This window comes from Chelonoidis abingdonii, chromosome 16, assembly GCF_003597395.2.
Source record: "Chelonoidis abingdonii isolate Lonesome George chromosome 16, CheloAbing_2.0, whole genome shotgun sequence".
NCBI lineage: Eukaryota > Metazoa > Chordata > Testudines > Testudinidae > Chelonoidis > Chelonoidis abingdonii.
In genome coordinates, this window is record NC_133784.1 from 25,827,754 (window position 1) to 25,850,070 (window position 22,317).

The 22,317-nt window shown below is 40.4% G+C and overlaps 1 protein-coding gene across 2 annotated transcripts in view; it reads right to left on the reverse strand.

Annotated features, from left to right (window-relative positions):
- Positions 1–4,022: 4,022 nt before the first annotated feature.
- Positions 4,023–22,317, reverse strand: part of LOC116839690 (musculoskeletal embryonic nuclear protein 1-like) — a 94,773-nt gene continuing 76,478 nt past the window's right edge. Inside the window, exons 1-3 of one of the 2 annotated variants that reach the window (XM_032805810.2) lie at positions 10,465–10,691; positions 5,469–5,589; positions 4,025–4,376 (exon numbers count right to left, since the gene is read on the reverse strand). In XM_032805810.2, coding sequence (XP_032661701.1) covers positions 4,270–4,376; positions 5,469–5,589; positions 10,465–10,473 — 237 coding nt within the window. In that variant the 5' untranslated portion in view covers positions 10,474–10,691 and the 3' untranslated portion in view covers positions 4,025–4,269. Of the gene's footprint in view, positions 4,377–5,468; positions 5,590–10,464; positions 10,692–22,317 lie in introns of those variants that run through there. The other variant, XM_032805811.2, reaches the window with a different exon arrangement.

The following is a 22,317-nucleotide window of genomic DNA, read 5'->3' on the forward strand; positions in this document are numbered from 1 at the left end:
ACTCCGGCTGAAACTGAAACTCTAAACAAAGGAAAAACTTCTCTCCTTCCTTTTGAAACATCTTGTTCCCCCATTGGTTCCTCTGGTCAGGTGTTAGCTAGGCTAGGTGAACTTTTTAACCCTTTACAGGTAAAAGAGGCATTAACCCTTAACCATCGGTTTGTGACAGCACCTCATGCTAATGCACAGTACTCAGCTAGAATCCTGACCCAATTGTTACAGTAGTATGCCACATGCTACAGCTTACCTGTTTTACAAATAATTTTAACAGCTGATTAGCATCCAACCCATCACACCTTCCAGACACTGGCTAAAGTTATTTATCATGTACACAGGTAGAAAAGTGGTCCTTAAGAGAGGTGGCCAGAAGTGGATGGCATGTACTTTGGCCTCATTCTGTAATCTCAGCAGTCTAAGCAGACTCCAAAGTCTCTTCCATGCCCCCTTTCTTTGTTGGCATCTAGATCTGCCTGGTGCCTATATTTCCTGTATGTTATCTGGCTTTCTAGGAATGCTTCTTGCTCCATTGCCACCTGTCAACTAGCTTGCAGTCATCTGGTTATCTCATATTGCTTGTTCCTCCTTTATGATCACTGGATATGACCTGGGTGCCACCGCACAGTACTCCTTTCATCTGCTTTTCCAGTGTCTAACAGATCCACAGAGGAGCATCTAGTACCCTAGACAGAAAGCCAAAGAACTGATCTGGGGTATTTTGCAGTATCAGGTGTATATGGACTGTACTATCTCTGTCTCCGTCACAGTAATTCCATGGTAGTACCATTTCTTTATAAGGCCAGGTTGAGTGGTTCGGGTAATTAATTGGTTAGAATGCTCAGCTTGGGTAAGAGAGCTGTATTGCTACTGAAACACTGCCATTGAATGGTCATTTTTACCAGACGTTTTGACAGAGCTCAGTAGCGAGTCAGCTTCATTTCTTATCTCTGGAAACAAAGGACAAGAAGTTTGATCGTTTCCCCTATTTCCTAGGGAGAATTTGGACCATTGGAAAAGGTGGTGTGTTGCAGAGTTCACTGGCATAGCCATAGGGGGAGAGCATGCCCACCACCATGTCCATGCAGTGCCAAGTTAAAGGGAACACTTTGTCCTTTGGTTTTTTGAGGGCGAGACAAGTGTAGTGCATGCTGATTCTACCATGGTTTTAAAACGTCTAAAGCAAAAAAACCCTACAATTTCCATTTGATAGGTTTTATCTTCAATTTAAAAAGGCATCAAACTCCCTGTAAATGTACCTAACCATTTGTACAAAGTTGTACTGTATGTGGGAGTGGAAATTTCTTCTTAAACCCTTCAGGCAGTCGTATACCAGGAAGTATAATTATCATACTCAGTGGTATTTCTAGCTGGCAATAGTATTCTTAATTGTTAACCATTCCAGTTCTTTATTTTAAAATCCCACTATAAAATTTGGCTGAGTGGAGCAGTGAATTGCACAAGTTGACTGTCAACAACATGAAGTACTACAGTATTAACTTGCATTTGTTTTCAGTTAATTGCTTTCGTTTCACCTGGTGACTCCTTGGTTTCATATTATATGAGAGGATAAAAAGAGAAAATGATTAAGAGGTTCATGTGCGTGGAAGTTTCTCTAAAATCATATGTAGGATCTGGGCCACTTTCTAGTTAGAGCTAACTTGGGCTTTTCTGCAGGATCCATCAGGAAGTATTTGTTTAGTTTTTATAAAGAGTAAGAAAAGAGCCTAACAATTCACCAGCTTCTTAACATTATTAATGAAGAGAACTGGATAACTTGAGTTGTGACCTGCAGCAATTCCATCTCTCATGATCCCCATACAGGAAAGCAGGCAAATTCAAACACTGTTCTCCTCTTTTAAAACACTATAGCTTACAATCGATATAACTTATGTCGCTCAGGGGTGTGAAAAAGCCCACTCCCACCTCAAGCAACACAAGTTTTGCACTGTCCACCCAGGTGCTATGTTGGCAGGAGACACTTTCCCATCAGCATAGTGTCTCTTCAGCAGACACGCTACAGCAGGGCAGCTGTGCTGAGGTAGCATTGTAGTGTAGCCTTGCCCTAAGTATCCTCAGAATTATACCTAGTTTTCAGATGTTGAGGGGGGGGGAGATGAACTTTACAAAATGTTCCTGAATCATAAAATTAAGGAAAGGTGCTTTCTGAGATAATGCCCTGTCAGCAGTTCTCTCCATGTCTTCATTCATCTACTTGAAATTGTAGAAATTCTCTTTAAAAAAGCCCATGCATGTAATAAAAATCCCCCATCAGTGTTTGTCATCAGAATGGACAGTTCAGTAGGCAAGTTTTATATTTCATAGAAGATGAAGTAAAATCCTCTTTAGAAAAAAGAACGTGGGGATCTCACAAGGTTAAATGATCTGGAAACCTCCTCGCATGAACAAGTTCCTTAGACAGATTTTTTTTTTTTTTTTTTTTTATTCTAGTCAGGCTGGAAATACCCAGAGGAAAACCTCAAGCCATTTTGGCTCCTTCAATCTGGCTGGAATCAAAAGCTAACCAATTCAGTTTTATAGAAGTCAAAAATAAAGGCTAGAAAAAATGTATTGAATATTCTCAGCATTAGAAAAACTTGGTTTGGTTCAAAGTTATGTCAAACTCTTATTTTAGCCAAATTAATTCCCCTGAATTTGAAGATATAGCACAGTAGCATGTAATGTATTATTCTAGTATTCCTAGAATAAGAACTTTTGACTTTAAATGTGGCTTATCTGCTTTGAGAACACCTAATGTCCATTGTGTGCATGTCACAATGCATCTGACTAGCAATAGCTGTGCCATTCTGAAAGATGTTTGGTGCAGACAAGTTGCACATATAGGGAAGGAGACTTATTCTAGATCAATTTATAGAGGTGTTGCAATATGAGTTAAACTAGCACTCATTCTTTTTAAAATTTCTTTTCAGATGTCACAGCTTGACAGCCGTGTTGGTGTAAGTCACATTTTCAGTGCACTGTTTTGTAATGCTGGATGGAACCTAATGCAACTGTCTCAATAGTTTTTAAATAATTCTAAAATCCATAAAGCCTCTAGCTTAGGTACTGTGTAGCCCTCATCACTGTTGTGTATGAGCACTTCCTAGCTTTTAATGTATTTATCCTCATCCCACCCAGTGAAGTAGGGCAGTGCTATTATGCCTATTTTACAAATGGGAGTGAACGGAACCACAGGCAGAGTATGTGACTTTCTCAAGGTTACATAGGAAGTTGGTGGCAGAGCAAAGAATTTAACCTGGATGTCTAGGGTTCTATGCTCGCACTTCAACCACTGAATGATCCTTCCCTCTCTTGCATCCCCATCCAATCCTTTCAATTTGATTCAGCTCTGTACAAATTGACCCTGATGCTCTGCACAAAGCTGTCTAGAGCTGTGGATGTGTAGTATTCAATTTGACATGGTTTCATCTTACTTGTTAGCAGTAAATAACCCATCCTACTCACCATAATCCTGAAGTACAGTGTGGCAAGCAGAAGTACAGGAAAATACCAGGAAAAAACTACAGATAACAATGAAGTCTTTTATCACGTTTTTGCAAAATTACATGGTCAACTGTGAAAATAGCAATAGTATAAAAACATTTACAGTTAGAAGGAATTGTATTGAAATCAAATCCATACACTCCTTTATTTTATTTGTTTTGCACTTAATATCGAAAATTTAACTAGATCACAGCTCTGGAACATAAGTCTTAAAAAAAACCACATACGTCATTTAAGTAGAAATTGGTCATTACTATGCCAGCCTGTGTCCAGTGACTAGGTTCTTATTGAAAGCATTACAGCATGTACAATAAAGAAAGAAAATACTTAAACTTATAAAAGGAACAGGGGCGGCTCTAGGCATTTCTAAGCATGGTAGGCAGGCTGTGTTCAGCGGCTTGCCTGAGGGAGGTCCGCTGGTCCCACGGCTTCAGCGGACCTTCCGCAGCCATGCCTGCGGGAGGTCCAGAAGCCGTGGGACCAGCGGATCCTCCGCAGGCAAGCCTCTGAAGGCTGCCTGCCTGCCACCCCCATGGCGCAGGCAGAGTGCCCCCTGCAGCATGCTGCCCAAAGCACGCGCTTGGCGTGCTGGGGCCTGGAGCTGCCCCTGAAAAGGAAGTTGTAGCCTACAAAATGAGTCCTCTTAATTAATGACTAATTTGAAAGAATTAAGTTGATTTACTAGTGCAGCAATAAGTTTAGTATAAGCGACAGCAATTTGGGATTAAGTGTTACGTTAGGAATCTTTGTCACACAGGTTAAACTTGGTTATCAGCCAAAGATGCTCTTCGGTGGCTCTCCTTTAGGCTTCTCAAAGGCTGTTTCACCTCCTGTCCGATCTTGACTGAATATGGAAGGTGCCACAGAGCCCTCTTGTTCTTGAAAATGAACAAAAGGAGTCGATCAGTGAAAAAGATTTATGCCAATAATAGCTGTGCTGCTGGAACATGGACTTTTTCTGTGATGAAATACATCACTCCATTCAAATGCATGGAAATTCAGGGTTTGTCAAGAGTACTCAGTGGTACAAAATGTGTGGGTCTGCAGCACACACAGTTGCATTGCTCAGCACTATACAATAGTACTATTGTTCTGAATAATGTTGTAGACTCTCAAAGGCAGTTTAGTCCAATTGTCAAATCTCTTGGCCAGTATCTTTAACTTATTCCTCTGAGGAAAGAAACCCTGCAGCTACATTTGAAGCTTTCAAAACAGATTTTTAAATTCAGAGTATGGTGTTTCAAATTTAAACCCCATCTTTCCTCATGACAAACCATGAGCACCAGGTGAGAGATTTCAATAAGAAATTTCTCTCCTTTCTCTCTGTTTATGTCCTGTAGTCCAAGCACAGCTAATATATATTCCCCTGACATCCCAGGCATCTCCCAACATAGGATCAAATGCTCTAGTCCTGACTCATTTTTAAATTCACTGATTATTGAAAGAAGACACATTGACATTAATTAGGGAGTAAGAACGTGGTTTAGCCCATATTCCAGAAGTCAAATCCATGGCAGTACTGCACAGCCTGTAATGCTCAATTAGTATAGTCTGGAGACAGAGGCTCACTTTGCTGCAGAGCCTTTCACCTTATGAGCTCCAGCTAGTGAAAACCTAATAAGTGGAAGAAGGGTGGGAAGCAGACCAATTCCTGCCCTTCCTCTCAGGAGATCTACACAACCAGGGCAAAATATATGAGCATTATCATGCCTGCATTTCAACAGAGGGTTCTGCCAGTTTTACATTTATGTGCCTTAATGCATATACTGTACTCCTTGGAAACATGAATAAGCTCCATTTATTATTAGAAAAATTTCTTTCTGTTGTACACAAATGGAGGTTGCCTGAATGAAACTAGTTGGCTATTCTTTAGAGAGCTTGCACTTCAGCTGAGATTATCAGTTAAATTCAAGTTTTACTTTGAAAATTGCTTTAGCATTTGTAGTATTGTAAACAGATAAGAGATTTACCACATTGCTTCATGACTTGGTAGGTTTTGGATTTAATCTGCTGGTTTGTGGACAGCTTTCCTCTAGCCCCTTTGAGATCTTCCTCCTTCACTGGAGGACGCTTCTTTTTCACGGGGGCTGCCTAAAAATATTGACAGATGGGGAGATGTCAGTATTTCAAGTTACAGAACACATAGGAGACAAAGATGAAACATATAGAACTGTTATCTAACACATAATCTATATTCCATCTATACCTATGCTATATTGTACACACAAATGATCAGCGTCCTTGTACAGCACATACAGATAACAGTAGGCAGCTACATTGCACACAGATGGCAAAGAAGAAAAAAAAATATGCTACCAAAACATTCATCTTCCTGAACTAGATGTTGAAAACACTTGCCCTAGTAACCCGAGAACCATTGTTATGTTATGATTATCTTGAGATGACATAACTTTTGAAAGACGGAGTGGAAGTGGTTTATCATCATATCTACCAAACTTTGCCTTGTGCCTAAAGACCAAACTGGTAGTTAAGGAACCTGAGTCTAGGTTTGGAAAGTAAAAAAGAGGAGAAAGAGAGGAATCTAGATCTCGACTTACAAATATGAAGACATGTCCATTGAACTATTATGCTGAGGGAAAGATGCCCAGGAGTGTCAGCATACCAACTGACAAAGTTGGAATGGTTCAAACCATTGTGGTAAAATCTGACGTAGGCATCAGACATTTCACTGCAGAGTTAACTCAGGTGATCAGCACCTGGGTCTGAGCACCCAATTTAGTCTAGAACAGATGTGAGCAGCCATCCTGTAAACTGAGTTAGTGTCGTTACACTGATGCTACACTTACCCAGGTGTGTTGCTAGGACTTCCAGGGTGTCAAGATTCCTTCCCCACTCCGAACTTTAGGGTACAGATGTTGGGACCTGCATGAACACCTCTAAGCTTAACTACCAGCTTAGATCTGGTTTTGCTGCCACCACTGCCAAATACTAACTCCCTTCCCTGGATAGTCTTGAGAGACTTCTTCACCAAGTTCCTGGTGAACACCGATCCAATCCCTTGGATCTTACCACAAGAAGAATTTAACCATCCCTCCTTCTTCTCCCCACCAGTTCCTGGTGAGTCCAGATCCAAGGGGATTGGATCTTAAAACAAGGAAAAATCAAACAGGTTCTTAAAAAGAAGGCTTTTAATTAAAGAAAGGTAAAAATCATCTCTGCAAAATCAGGATGGGAAACAACTTTACAGGGTAATCAGATTCATATAGCCCCTCTAGCCTTAGGTTCAAAGTTACAGCAAAGGTAAATCCTCTTAGCAAAAAGGAACATTTACAAGTTGAGAAAACAAAGATAAGACTAACATGCCTTCCCTGGCTGTTACTTACAAGTTTGAAATATGAGAGACTTGTTCAGAAAGATTTGGAGAACATGGATTGATGTCCTGTCCCTCTTAATCCCAAGAGTGAACCACCCCCAAAAACAAAGAGCACAAACAAAAGCCTTCCCCCCACCAAGATTTGAAAGTATCTTGTCCCCTTATTGGTCCTTTGGGTCAGGTGTCAGCCAGGTTACCTGAGCTTCTTAACTCTTTACAGGTAAAAGGATTTTGGTGTGTCTGGCCATGAGGGATTTTATAGTATTGTACACAGGAGGGCTGTTCCCTTCCCTTTATAGTTATGACACAGGGTCATCTCACATGGCTCTTAACACTGCAGTAAACTGGGCTGCTCTATGATTCTTTCCCAGTAAATTCTGGGATAACTTTTCTGTCCTCCTGGGCACATGGGGGGAATTGTGGTAAGATATTGGAAGACTACCAAGCACTCCAGTGATTTAGCCCTGGTCTACATGGGGGAATAATTGATCTAAGTTACACAACTTCAGCTACATGAATAACACAGCTGAAGTCAACATACTTAGATCTACTTACCACGGTGTCTTCACTGTTGAAGGTCGACTGTTGATGCTCCCCCATCGACTCCACCTGCACCTCTCGCTCTGGTGGTGTACCAGAGTTGACAGGAGAGTGCTCAGCAGTTGACTTATCACGTCTTTACTAGACACGATAAATCAACCCCTGCTGGACTGATTGCTCCGGAGGTAAGTGTAGACATGCCCTTAGCCTGCGTCTTCACTGTAAAGTGGGTAGCTTATCAACCCAAGGAAAAGCCTCACTAGGGCTTTGACTTGCAGCCCAAGATGGGGCACCTACTCTGGGTTGAAAGCACCACTAAAACATGGGTCAGAGGTTTCTGCGTGTGGAGATTAGGGGCAGCACCAAAGTAAGAGTTTGAGATAACTCCACAGTGAAGACATACCCTGAGTCTAAACTTTCTAAGTGTTCATTATTTATTTCTCTAGAATTTGTTTTATGCATCTTTCTACTAACTTGTGAATCAATAATATTTTGGAGAAAATTTCTGGTTGGCCTTCATTGATCCAGATTAAATATTTGTCCATAAAATTATTAGTCTTTTGGTAACTAAAAGATCTTTTTTTTCCCATCTAATCTCTTCTTTTGCCTGACCAGAACGTTTGTATAATTTAGTAGTGCAAACCAAGCAATCAGTGGTATTGGTTACAGATTCTGAACATATTTAAGTGTCTTAATTCATAATCTGGAGTGAATAAATAAATGATGAATAAAATCTCAAGTCCTACAGCAGAAACGGGAGTAACTGAGGGTTGCCATTTACCATATTTTTGCAAGTACTGTATGTTGTACAGTTCTGATTTGTCTACCTAGACTTCTTCCAGCCAATGAGCATGGTAATAGCTGAATGCATCACCGTCAAAAGAGGAAGTTGTAGGAATGACACAACATTGGTCAGTGTCAGTCAGTCATACACATCATTCCTGAAAGTCTTGCATTCAGGGTGCTATTTCAAGGATAACAAACATGATGCCACCACTCCCTTCTGGCATGGAGTGCACAGTGGTAACTAACATACAGGCATGCAATTCGATTAGTCCAACCCCATCCTCACAAGAGAAGCACCTGAAGAACTAAAAACAATAGCCAAAGTGTTTGATTTAAGGGTAGTTGTGTATTATTTGGCCACCAAAAGCCTAACAGACTGTAGCTAGATCCTCTTTCCTTATTTTAACTTTAGTTAGTCATTGCTGACTGACTACAGAGAACTTATCTTCTTGGAAGGGGGACAATGGATGAATTTCTAGAGATTGGGGACAAAAAAGAGAGACCATGTAATTCAGGGGAATGGATTCTCTTGACCCCAAGCGTGAGAATGATTTCAATAGTCTGTTTCAAGTAGCATCCACCCTCATGACTTTTGGCAGTGGGAAAGTTGGTTGTACTGGAGACTCTTGCATGTTCTCTCTTGGCTACAAACACAGAAGAATGCCTCAGCATAGCTTGCATTTAATGTCACTGAAATTTACTGTGGGAACCAAAATGTCCTCAAAGCCTCTGGGGAAAGTGTCTTATAGCCAGCCAATGAAAGCAAAAGGCATAAAACCTAAAAGAAGAAATCCTTTTAACAGCGTTTCTCAGCAAGTGGTTAGTGCCATTTATTAACTGATTATTCAAGAGATAGGCTAAGTATCTACTATAGGCACAGGTTTTATGTGTATGTCTGTATTGGTATTTGTCATGCAGTGTAAATTATTTATATGCCTCACAGCCCCACAACTGGACAATGAAGAGAGTAATACACAGGCCTTTTAGTGTGGGTGCAGGTTCTAAACCAGAACAGGCGAAAACTGGTTTCATGAACAGAGTGAGCATGACACCTGTGGAATCCCTTCTTAAATCTTAAGTGCCAGGCATCAGGATTTCCTAACTTACCATGGCAGAAATCACTAACTCTAAGGCTTTGTCTTTACTGCCAAAAAATAGTGTGTGTTGACAGCAGAGTAATGAATATGCATTAGCTATCCCACCATAAAACCCTAGTGTAGGAAGGCACTTGTAGTTTTTACCATGTGGCAGTGAAGACAGCCTAAGAAAAGAAGCTTCAGGCCTGCTGGCACTCTGGGTATTATTGTGACTGGCAAAAAGTAGAACTATTTTCAGTTGCTTGCCAGTCACAAGTGACAGGATCTAAGCCAGAAACTATTCTTAGTAGGCAAAACAATCCAGCCTTGGTTTATCTCCAGTGGTCAATAGCACAAAGTGTTAGTTTACAAGATCTGCAACATTGCCTTCAAGTCTGTTTCACTTGGAATAAAGAGAATAAGCAGAAGTGAATTCTTTCCTAAGGCTTCTTAGGATTCTTTTCTCTAGCCTTGCAGTGTTGCTCCTATAAAGCTTTCTTACCATCTCAGCTCTGTCATAAAACACTGTCCATTAGGAAAACTATATGCAAGTATACATTCTTTGGGTTCTTTATACATTCAGAGCAATCTTGAAATTGAGCCACTCTTAGACATACTTTAAAATGCAGAGTCGGAGAACAATTTTAACCTATTGGTTACATGGTACATTTGAAGTTAAGTGAGTACTTTGGGTCTTAAACATCTATTTTATCTTTATGTCTAGAATTTGTAGTCCCTCATACTCATTGCTTTTCTGTATTTTGTTATAATGAAACCTCATTTTACATAGGGAACAGTACACTTCAAGGAAATCTCCTCCTCAAGGAGATAGAGCAAGAAACAAAAAAATTAAACCTATAAACTTAAATCGAACATTTACACATTCCATAGCCTTTGGGATTAACCTAAAAGTATAACAGGAATCACCTTTACATTTAAATCTATCACTATATCTGCACAATCTAGATGGAAAAAAAATCTTTCCTTTTCAACAAATGTGGTTAAAGCTAAAAAGTATAGTTTACATTCTTGTGTTAATTTGCAGTCATTCCAGTATAGGAGAAGTTACTTTTTGGTCACTAGCAAAGTCAATGATTTGAGAAAATTTTCATTAACACAAGGTTTAACAAAGCATAAACTGTCAAACTACTTAACCAGAAGAATCATTAAACAGTGCAATATTTGTCAGATGTGGCGCAACACACCAGCCAACTTAATATTGTTCCATACCTGTGACATAGCTGGGGTGCTCACCCAATATTAGTGCTCTTATAGGCAGTTTTTCCCTTGGATCAGCTCCGAGTGCACTCTGCAGCAGCCTGGTTTTCTCTGGACTTATATAGACCATTAACATGAAGTCATTAGCTGGGTCATTTTCCCAAACCAGATCCCAGAATGATTCAGGTTGACACAGGCTGCTGTTTTGAAAGGTTTATTCTTAGAGATGACTGGGGTTTGTAGAATTTACTGACCTGCCTGGCTGGAGCTGGTTGAAGCTCAGAACTGACAAGAGGAGACAGCTGCAGTAGTGAAACTGAGTGGATGGAAGTTCAGTACACTCTACTATAACAAATAGTTCTTCCAGGGGAACCTGCTGGGGCTCTATTTATAACTTTAAAAGGCAATGCTTTGTTAGGGACTCTTCTGACTTTGTGAATGTTTCTGATGGGAAGGCTGACAAACAAATTTGGAGGGGGTTTGGTTTCTTACTCTCCCAGTGTTACCATAACATGTGCTATAAAACCTACAATTAGGAGTATGACAATGTCCGATGCCAAATAACCTTACTTTTCTGCTTAGGTCTTGGCCGTAATATGTTCTCTTTGTTAGTGTTGCATTTCAAATACTTGATATTATTTGATCATTTGAATTCTTCCAATGCCAAAACTTGATTTCCTTGATGTTCTTTTGCTCTTAAGACTGCTAGTGTTTTCTCTTTAGAAGGAATTAAAACAAAATTGAATCCTCAAGTCAAGAGAATGGGAAGTTAAGTATTAAGTAAGAATGATAAATAACAAAGCAGGCTAGGTAACTATTTTTGTACTTTGTCAGCAATCACAAACCTTTTCTTTTAAAAAGATGTCCCTAATTTTTCAGTGAAGAATTTTTATTTATAGGTTATAGCAAAAATCATTTCAAATTGTGTTCTAATTCTGGTTAGTAGAATTGAATTGAATTGTATTGTATTTACACTAAAGTTAAATTATATTCAGGTTGAAAAAAGTATTTAACCTCTGTGTTTGGATCAGCTGCGGGTAAGAAACACCCAAAGTATAAAATCTGCAACCAGCAATTTTAAAATGGAAAGTTCAAACCTGCACTGATACAAAAACATAGTTTTGCTATAAAATAGATATTTATTGAAACAATAATAGCTTTAGTTGAGGACAACTTCATTTTGTGTCTTTTCTCAAGCTTTGTTCATATATTGTTTAGTAAACAACAAGCAGCACAGGCAGTAAAACTAATTATAAAAACATTATACCAACATACTATAATCATCAAGATGCGGCAAATCTCCACTTTACCTGCCATTTGTATTCCTTTTCCATATCCTTGGGCTGGCTTTTAGACTTAAAACTCTTCATGTGAGAGAATGCGAGTTTTATGTTAATTTTCTGCCTGGAAATAATGAATTACTAATAGCATCATAAATACTCACTCATCTATTTCCTTTTTTATATATTTAAAAAAAATCAGTGGCTTAGTATAATAAAGACTTTCCATTCTCCCAAATCTTAAGCTTTTGCATCATTGTAAGGCCTGGTCTACACTATGCGTTTAAATCGATTTAACGCTGTACCCGTCCACACTACAACGCTCTTTATATCAATATAAAGAGCACTTTATATCAATTTCTGTACTCCTCCCAGACGAGAAGAGTAGCGCTAAAATCGATATAAACATATCGGATTAGGGTTAGTGTGGATGGAAATCGACGTTATTGGCCTCTGGGTGGGCAGTTCCACGTGCCCACTGACCGCTCTTGGACGCATCTGACTGGATGCATGCGGGCGGTTAAACAGGAAATGCCCACAAACTTTTGAATTACATTTTCTGGTTTGCCCCAGCTGGAGCTTCTGATCAGCACGGGTGTGATGCAGTCCAAATCCCAAAAAGAGCTCCCAGCCAATGCCTGGGGAGATACTGGATCTGATCGCTTTTAGGGGGAGACAAATCTGTTGTATCAGAGTCCGTTACAGAAGATGAAATGCCAAAGCGTTTGAAAAATCTCCAGGCTAACTCCTGGCATGTGACAAGTGTGATCCAAGAATCAACCATGGAGGTAAGGGGGTACTGAGGACTCCAGCTATCCCACTACAGCACAAGTATTGCATTGTCTAGCTCCACTGAGGTCAAAGTGCCTGGTTCAGGCTCTCATTCCCTCTTCCCCCTGTAAAGGAATAAACTACCTACCCTGTGTACTGTCGTACCAATGCATGCAGCAGTGAAAGTCTTATCCGGCTCTCTCTCCCTTTATCCGTAATGATATCACCGGGTGTCCAGGTGGCGGGGGCGCTGGGTAAAGGGAATGACTCCAGTTACCATTAGAATGGTATTTTGCAGCAACTGGGGGCTAGCTTCAATCAGCCCCCTCCTTTCCTGTGTTAAAGAAAAGATTCTGTACTGCCTGGACTGTCATAGCAGCAGCATTGCTGGGTCCTCTCCCTCGCACCGCTTTTTGTCCTGCCTGGACTGTCAATAGCCCCGGAGAGCTGCCTCCCCCTCATTTTATTCTCACTAACAAAGTCTCCTGTTTCTTATTCCTTGCATTTCTTTCATAACTTCCATGACACAAATGGGGGGGGACACTTGCCACGGTAGGCAGGAATGTTGGGGGAAGAGGGATGCAACGGTGGGGTTGTTGCAGTGGGGCACCCCTGTGAATGCTGACACGGAGCAGCTGTTGCTCTTGATACACTGGTCCTCCTTACACTTGCCCCTTATTCTAGTCAGGACTGACTCTATTTTTAGAACCCATAAAGGGAGGAATTGACTCAGTCCAATGAGTCAATCCCCAATTTTGCTTTTGCGTTGACGCTCCTGGCCGATCTTCAGCCAGAGCGGCACTTCATCGGATAGCAGCGGACCAGTACAGTAGGGGAGAGTATACCGCCATCTCATTGCCAGTTTTACTCCGGCAGATAGGACGGTTACAGAACGACTGTGTACCATCTCTTGCTATTCATTGCAAAAGCAAGTGATTAGCTGCTGTGTGCTTAGCGCCTGGAGTATTTGCCTCTCTCTGTCTCACGGCTATCCTTAGTCCACATACGGGTAGCCGGAAAAAAAAAACAGAAGCTGACAACGGGGCTACTATGCGTTTGCTGTGTTATGGCGTCCTTGCCAGGTGCCAAATCCAGGGAAAAATCGCGCCGCGAAAGGATTGTACAGCAATGACTGTAAATCCCGGCAGGAAGGAGATGACTGATGGACATTATACCAAGAAACAACCCCAAACAAATAATGATATCAACCCAGAATATCCAGGTGGACAACCCAGAATTCCAAGGGGCGGGGGAGACTGCGGGAACTATGGGATAGCTATGGAATAGCTACCCACAATGCAATGCTTCAGAAATCGATGCTAGCCTCGGACCATGGACGCACAACGCCGAATTATTGTGCCTAGTGTGGCCGCGTGAAATCGAATTTATAATATCAGTTTTATGAAACCAATTTTAGCTAATTCGATATTATCGCATAGTGTAGACGTGGCCTTAGACTCAAGTAATTCCACACTGGAAAATAAAGCTGGTATCAATCCACTCCACTTTTACCGTATTAAGAGATTTGAAAACTATATCAGGATTATTTTTTTTTAAATCAACTGAATGCATGACCTTACTGATGCAATTTATCCAAAGCAGAGTTTGAGATCACATTAAAAATGGTGATATAATTTTAATAATTGAAAGCAGTAACTGATCCAGTTAAGAATTCAAAACCTGCACTATGAAAGAAATTGTTTTGTTTCTGAATCTGATAAACACCTTATTTAATCTCATTACGAATTACACCACTCAGCCCCAAACAGGAAAATCTGTGTTTACCTGACAGTTTCCTTTTTTCAACTATTAAGATCCACAGACCAGTTACAATGGGTACTTCAGGCTGCTTGTAGCTTGAGGGAAGAACCAGATTTGCCAGTCCCCGTCAAGAGAGGACTGGCCAGCCCCCTGAAGCTTCCTTCAGATGAGACAGCTTCCTCAGCCAGGATACTTCAATTTTACTTCCTAAATTACAGGTTGTGTTAAGAAGAAAAAGCACAATAATTTCTCTTACTTCTGAGTATTGAGATAATTTTCCTTAACAAAATAAACATGAATTTTTGGATGTCAATTTTCATCTCTGTTATCAGTGATCTGTTTATGTGTAGGGTGGCCCAGATCTGTGGACCTTCTGACTGGAAGAAAGAAAATGTTCAGATAAATTTTCCTGTTCATCATGCTAAGGTCCAGAGTTGGAAGCAGGATCATCTTTTAAATATGGACATTCCAAATAAGATGAATTTTATTTTTATATATCCTTCTTTTGCTGGTCAGTGAGGTATTCAGAACACTTCTGCTGAAAAATGGCATTGGCTAAGCACTGGATGACCAACATGTCTCATGTAACTCTGGTTCACTGATGCACAGGAGTTCAGCATTCCCAACAGGCTGCACTAAGTAGTCAGTTTGTTTCTGAGCCCCCTCATTTTCCCTTATGGCCATCTTTATCTTCTGTTGACATTCTTCTGAGATGACACCTTATACCTAATAGGATTCATCCTTAGCACGGCCTATGATTGAGGTGCCTGGCACCATATATCTGTGTTTGTCATGAATCCAAGATACTCCAATCATGTCAGTCTCTGTTTGATCAGGATAATTTTCCAGGCAGAGGGATGCAAATGAGTTTCATTCTTCCTTAAAGCTAGTATTAATATCAGCACTATCGTGGAAGAAGGCCTGGGAGCACTTGTCAGATCAAATAATAATGGTAGTTTTTTTCCAACTCCAACATCTATATGTAAGTGCACAATATGCCTGTAGAATGGTAAAAATGGGAAAGTGAAGATAAGCCTTCTTTAGGGACTTGTTCAGATGTTTCACACGGCACCCTGCTCTGTTACCAGTTCTGAGGTTAGAAATAGGATGGGGAATGAGAAGTTTTATTTTGATGAAGCGGACGGGTTGTTTCATTTATGGCCTGATATTACATGGGTTGCTTGATATTGGGAATGGGAGAAAACTAGCTGTGATTTACCCAGAGCTCCACAGAGTATCCTCTCTAGGCAATGCCCAATGACATTATTGTGACCAAAATTGAAAAAGACTTGCCCCTTCCTCTGGCCTGCCACTCCAATTAATGCTAGGCTAACTCCAGATAGAGCTGGCTGGGAGTCATACAGATAGGTGAAGTCAGTAGTTGCCCTCAGTTGGCTTAGCGCTAACACCCTGGATGTGATCCACCTACCATTTGTAAAATGGTATTCCCTCTTGTACTTTGTGGACTGTTTCATATTTCCACATGCCAGATTCTGTAGGAAAGAATTATAGGTCAAGTGTCAGGATTATCAATCTACTTTTCCAGCAGCTATGAGCCTTAGCTTCCCATAAAATTTTTCCACAAGCTGGTAAATGATTAGCCTAAGCATCTTATCTCAGTGATAAAAAGCCCCATCTTATCTGCATGAAAGATGTGTCCCCACTCTCCTTTTCAGGGAGAAGCCCTTAGCTAGTGAGAGGGCCCATACTTCCAATACTACCCGCCCATGTCACTACTGCTTGTGAAAGCTAGTAGACCATGCCAAAGGCATTTTATAATTTATTCTGTTGTTGTTGCCGGGCTGATGCTGCCAGAGAGTTCTCATTCTCAGAGGGAGGGCAGAGGTGACACGTGCCCAGGCATGGCTGTCTGCTGAGGGCTTTATAGCAAAGTGGCCACTGTTTCAGGTAAAAATCTCCTCGTCAGAAATAGTGAATGCCTGACCACCAGGAAAGAGCCATGTTCACGTTCAGTAGTGACACAAGGTTGAATTTGGACTGGTGCACACCTAGAATGCTTTTAGCCTTAGAAAATCAATGTTGAGGAGTAGAGAATAGTAAATAGCAGACTAAGAGGTCCCTTACTGCCTACTTGTTCTTTCACATCTGGGCTGCTGTCCCTCTTGTCATGGACCCCTGGGCTGAGAGGAAATGGAGGTCATGGCAACGCACGCCAACCTGCAGCACCAGCTGGGAAAAACAGCCTGGATGTGAGGGTGTGGTACCCCAGAATGGTGGGTGCGGCCAAAGTTTGACGCTTTCCTAGTCTTCTATATGACAGGAAATCCCCCATTCCTTTAATGCAGTGGTTCTGAACCAGGGGTTTGGGGCCCCCTAGGGGGCTGGGAGCAGGTTTCAGGGAGTCCATCAAACAAGGCCAGCATCAGACTCACTGAGGCCCACGGCAGAAAGCCGAAGCTCGAGACCCTGAGCCCCACCACCTGGGGCGGAAGCCGCTTAGCTTCATGGGGGGCTCCCTGTGGCATGGGGCCCCAAGCAATTGCCATTTTCTATCCCCTAATCCTGACCCTGGCTTTTATATGCAGAAAATCAGTTGCGGCACAGGTGGGTCATGGAGGTTTTATAGCATGTTGGGGGGGCCTCAGAAAGAAAAAGGTTGAGAACTCTTGCTCCAATGTAGCATCTTGGCTATAACTTGTGTAGGGCAGCTTCAGCCCTCTAAAGCACAGTTCAACAATACTCCAAAGACTCTGCCTGAAAACGTCTATCTTCTGGTCAGATTTTTTTTAAAAAACTATTTGTTGTTTGAATCTCTAACTCTGATTCAGACTGCTGGCCTTCCTTCTCTACGAAGGAAGAATTCCCCACCTCCCACCCCCTTTTGTGTTTCTGCATGTTCAGAGGAATCAGCACAGATCTATGGCTTAGTTTCTGCTGCATTGATATGCCCTGAGGCACCCCATGAAGTTGAGCAGGGAACCAAACTAATTTTATTTGTTTGTCCCCATAATCCTGCTTAATATGCAGAAGTGAAATTGGGCCCTGGGATCACTCAAAAAATACTTCCAAGGGGTTAGTGATCTTGCCCTGAAAAAGGCTGGGGTTGTCATCTTGTCTTTCCAACAGAGGTCCCTTCTGGATCTCTCAAAGAAAGTACTGGGGTTCAAGAATGGAATCCCCAGGAGCCTCTACCACTGGCAGGGGTCCCACATGGACCAGTATTTTCCCTGTAGGCTACAGCCTGAGCTATCAGTAAGCAATCCTTAGGAGGGATGTTACAGAGGTGGCAGCAGAGATCAGAAGCATGATTGCTGGTACAGCTCTAGGGACTTAAGTATGATCTTCCATCTAGTGGCTGACCTTGTGGCTTCACTCCCCTCATGGAGATGAGGCAGGGGATCTGCTTGCCTCTGGCTACTTGATTCCTGCTTAGCTCTTCGTTGGTCATTGGAAGAGGGCCAAGGTGACTCTGCTTGCAGCATGCTATGAGGGGGAACTACACTCAGCCTGGCAAGCTCCTAAACAGGACACACAAAGGCATGACGCAAGAGAGAGCTCTTCACCGAGTTTGCTTCCTGAAGCCGGCAGGAGCATCAGCCACTGCAAGAACATCAACCTCCAAAGTGGAGCTAAGGGGACAGATAGCCAAATTGAGCCAAATTAGTCAGAAATTTTCAATAAGAGTTTGAAATTTGCCTCCGGAAATCTCTGGCTAAACCACTGGTCACTGTGGAGGCAAATAAAACATGATTGAAGTTCAAAAGGTGGGGCATTCCCCTGATACCAGTGACTGACAATTCTGTCTAAAGTCCACAGGTCTGTTATGATACTTTAGCTGCTGGCAACTTGGGGACAGAACCAGACGTAAGTCTTCAAAGAGAGTATATCTAAACATTCATTTTGATTATTTCATGACAGGTATGTTTTGTGTGTGTACACTCAAGGCAAAATCTGTGCATCACAACCACCTTTGCACCTTGTAAGTGCAACTTTGAGAGAAATTTTAAATATGTATGACATTTACAAATATAAACAAAATTTGTAATCTAACATATCTTGTCTCTCCTTGGAAAATGGATCTTGAGCTGTGTCAACATACTGAAACTAATCCTAATGCAGAAGCAAAAACTAATACCAGCAGATCTGAAGTTCAGTGCTTAAACTCTAAATAACAAAATGCATGCCAGAACAGAAGGCACATTCATTTTAACATAAGGGAGCACAGAACACATGTAAAAATCTGTAGTAAGTCAAACTTTATTGTAAACCATTATGCAATGTAAGTACCCTTACATCATATAGCCTTAAACGTTAATGTAACACCACTGATTAAACAATATGGTTCAAACAGAGGGCAGTAGATTTGTCATTGTTTGCTGACATAGGCTCTACTCCCAATTTACTTATGAACAAATAAACCCAAAGTTCAATTTGAGACATACCCAGGCAAGACAAAAACCCAATTACAAAAGAGTCCCTTTTTTAAAGATAGTGTAGTTTTACTTTGTAAAACTGTAGTAGTCATGTTCAGTCATTGAAATGGAGACTAAATATTGTCTAAAAAAACGTTGCACAGCTGTGCTGTAGATCTACTTTGACTTGATGTGGCTGGATTTGTTCACTTTCACTACTGTTTGCTGCTGCAAAAAGTACAGCACGTTGCAGACTTGGGGTTAGTCAAGCAATGGCAGAAATTCCTTAAGATACTCAACCCTTCACTGCTAAGGCTGAACATTCCTTTCCCCACCAGGCACAGTGGGAAACTGTACAAACACTTGTTAGAGACCTCTGGAACACTTTGCATTGTTTTAGTTAAGTTCACAACTCAACAAGTATGTGCTGTAGCTTTTCTTCAGGGAAAATTCATTTTAGTCAGCAACATTAATATACAGCATTTTACTACTTAAAGTAAGACGAGGGGACCTGAATGCATTAAAGCCAGAACTTTAAGACCACATATTAGACGACAACATGTCACAGCGCAGTTAACAGATTCATGTGTTGTAAGGTTGACAAGTTGTGGTGAATCTTGACCTCCAATATTTCTAATTTCTGCTCAACTGTACATATAGATTTAGAATCCCTGACTTATTTATTTATACACAAGCTTATTTTAATTGAACAAATTATGGAATAATAACTACCTTTTATAAGTACAGTCTGAATTAAACCTATTGTGAGTTGTCTAAAGGATGGATTTGCGACAGCAGACTAACATTTGGAGGAGAATCACATATGTGCTGCCAGGTCTTCAAATCATATGAACTCATTAGGGAATAGTTTCCCCTTAAACTGTACTGCCAAAATACTCCATCTAATAGCAAAACACAGTGAAGCACTAGATGTTACATGTCTGGGCTTCAAAGAAAAATGTATAAACTTGTAACTACTGCATGAATTCTTTTTTTCAAACAGGGAAATAATTTAATATTTTCCTTTTCTTTTTTGAAAGGGTAATAAAAACTAATGAGCAAAAATGTAACTTCTTGCTGTCATTTGAGGGAACTTTAAGAGTCCAGTATTAAAAAGAGGGGACTATATCAAATTTAATGGTCAAACAACCTTTTTAATAAAAGGTATTCATTTTCCATGTTATGATTGTGGGAATGTGAAATGCTCAAGAGTCTTTGGCTAATAGAATTTCACTATGTCACAAGTCCTGTTACAATACCTATAAACCTCAACCCAGAGGTACTGAAGCACTTAAGGAGAAAAAAAAAAGGGGGGGGGGGGAAAGCATTTTTACCCTTAAAACAATCTGAAGAAAATGGCTCTGTGGTACTTTATGCCATCTTTACTTGGACAGTAAATATGAGGTCTGTATAAAAGAAGCTTATTTTACATGATTAAGGCCATTTGATGGTTCGCAGACTAAACTTGACACTAGAAATGAAGCTCATTTTGATATTCTGCATAATCTGAATACAGGAAGGAAAAAAATAAAGCTCATGATTTGTGCGCTGTTCAAATGATCCCTAATGACTAAAGTGGATAGGTATGTATAATATGGTGCAATAAAGAATGCACCAGCTGTTTTATTTCATTACCTCAAATAGAACAAGGCCTAGGCAAATCCCCTCAAACTCCTGATTAAAAAATACTGAAGTTTGTGAACAGAGGAGGATTAGTTCTTAATTCCTATAGGAGGTGGCAAAGGTGTACGAGATATACTGTGCATTGAAGTGAATTTCTTAAACTACTGTACTGGAGAGGGTGAACCTGCCTGATTGTACAATACTCAAGACAAGGTGTAAATCAAACAAGCTGAAACATTTACTGAAAATGTAAGCTAATAAATTGGGAGGCAACATTGATTAGACACTTCCTTACTTCATACTTCAGAGAAACTCAAATTAGGCAAGTGTCTGTTTTCCTTAGTTTCTAGATTTACTGTAAGAAAAACATTAACATTTAACTTACTGCAAATATTATGTTTTAGCACAGTAACAGTGATCAGGGGCTTCACCTAGCTCAAATGTCAGGTTTGATAAAATGTCCCTTTTAGTCAGCTGGACAGATTGAGGTGTACGGAGGAAGTCCCAGGACATTTTGTTTACCTCAACAGCCAAGCAGCAAACAAATATTTGAATAGTGAAGGTAAGCAAGGGAGCACACAGTATTTCCAAAGGCCTACCGACCCCACTTCAGCAGTATTGATAACATACCACATGAAGGCCTACTAAATATACACAAAATTTAAAAAAATCTTTAAAAAGTTCTGAGCTGTCTTCCAGTGAACTTGTTTGGTTTTTTTAAGGCTTGGAACACATCTGATGTCCAGATTTGCAACTTATTTCTAATCTTTGACATCTTTTTGACACATCACCTCATCCTACACAAGGCTTAACTGAATCAAAGAAAGCTGTCCAAACAGTAACTACCATTTGGGAAATATCCAAAGGAATAGGAGGTCACTGAAAACATGTCTACAAGAGTTCAACACCAGCAGATATGTTTTCATTAACCACAGAAAGACGACACTGAAAGCCACAGACATCTTAGATGTAGTAACAGGTGCACTGTACCTCTCAGTTTTATTCCAAATAGAGAAAGGGAGAAACAAATAGGTTTTTTTTTTTGTTTGTTTTTTTTTAAAGGAATGTGTGTGCTGGGGAAATGTTTTAAAGCCTTCAAATGAAGTATTGTTATTAAAGATCAGCATTACACATTTATATTTTAATGGAAAAAACCTTAAGTAAAAACGCAACCCAGAGGAAGAATTATATGTATTAAGGTAGTGCTAAGAGCTCTAATCAGATCAGTGTCTCATGTGCTAGATCCCATATAAGGAATATAAAGAGAGAATGTTCTGCCTCCTTTGGAATAGTTGAGAGGTATGCTCAGAGACTTGCAAGTTCTTAAGAGACAAAATATTGATGAAGTCATCCTTAGAGGTTCATTTCACAGATGAGGAAACTACCATAAAATTTTGTTTTCTTTATCTGCTAAAGTGCATATTGCCAAATATGTAGAGAACATCTCCATTTTACAAAATACTACTGTTAAACGACATTGCCAAAACCACATTTGGGGCTACATTTCTAGTTGACATTTGGTGGTTTCAACAGTGAAAGAAAGCTTTTCCCTTTGTGAAAACATCATTTGCCTTATCATAATCAAGTGACGAGGACGAATGAGAACTTCGCTGCAAATCTTTTGATCTTTTTCCACACAAAAAAGGGAACAGTGTCCTTTTCTCTGACAAAGAGAATCCTTAAATATAACAGTATGAAAATATAACTTAAATATAAAATAGTCAAATAGGTTAGAGGAGACTTGAAAAAAATCTTTGTTCTGCCTATTAGTTCCATAGGTACCTCGTAGGAAGTAAATATGTACTTAAAAAAATAACATTAAGTTACAGCTTGTAACAATAAAACTATTCTGCTCTAGGAATTAATATGTTGCAATTACTGGTTTTAGTAATAAAACACACTGGTTCCACTTAGTCAATCCCGATGCCCTTTTCCAGAATGTCTTGCACTGAATCACCACAGGAACAATAAGTGAGTCAACACTGAGTAATTGTTTTTCTGTGGTCTTCTCTGAAGTGTCAGATGCAAACCAGAATTTTAGTGTCTGGTCCCTCACA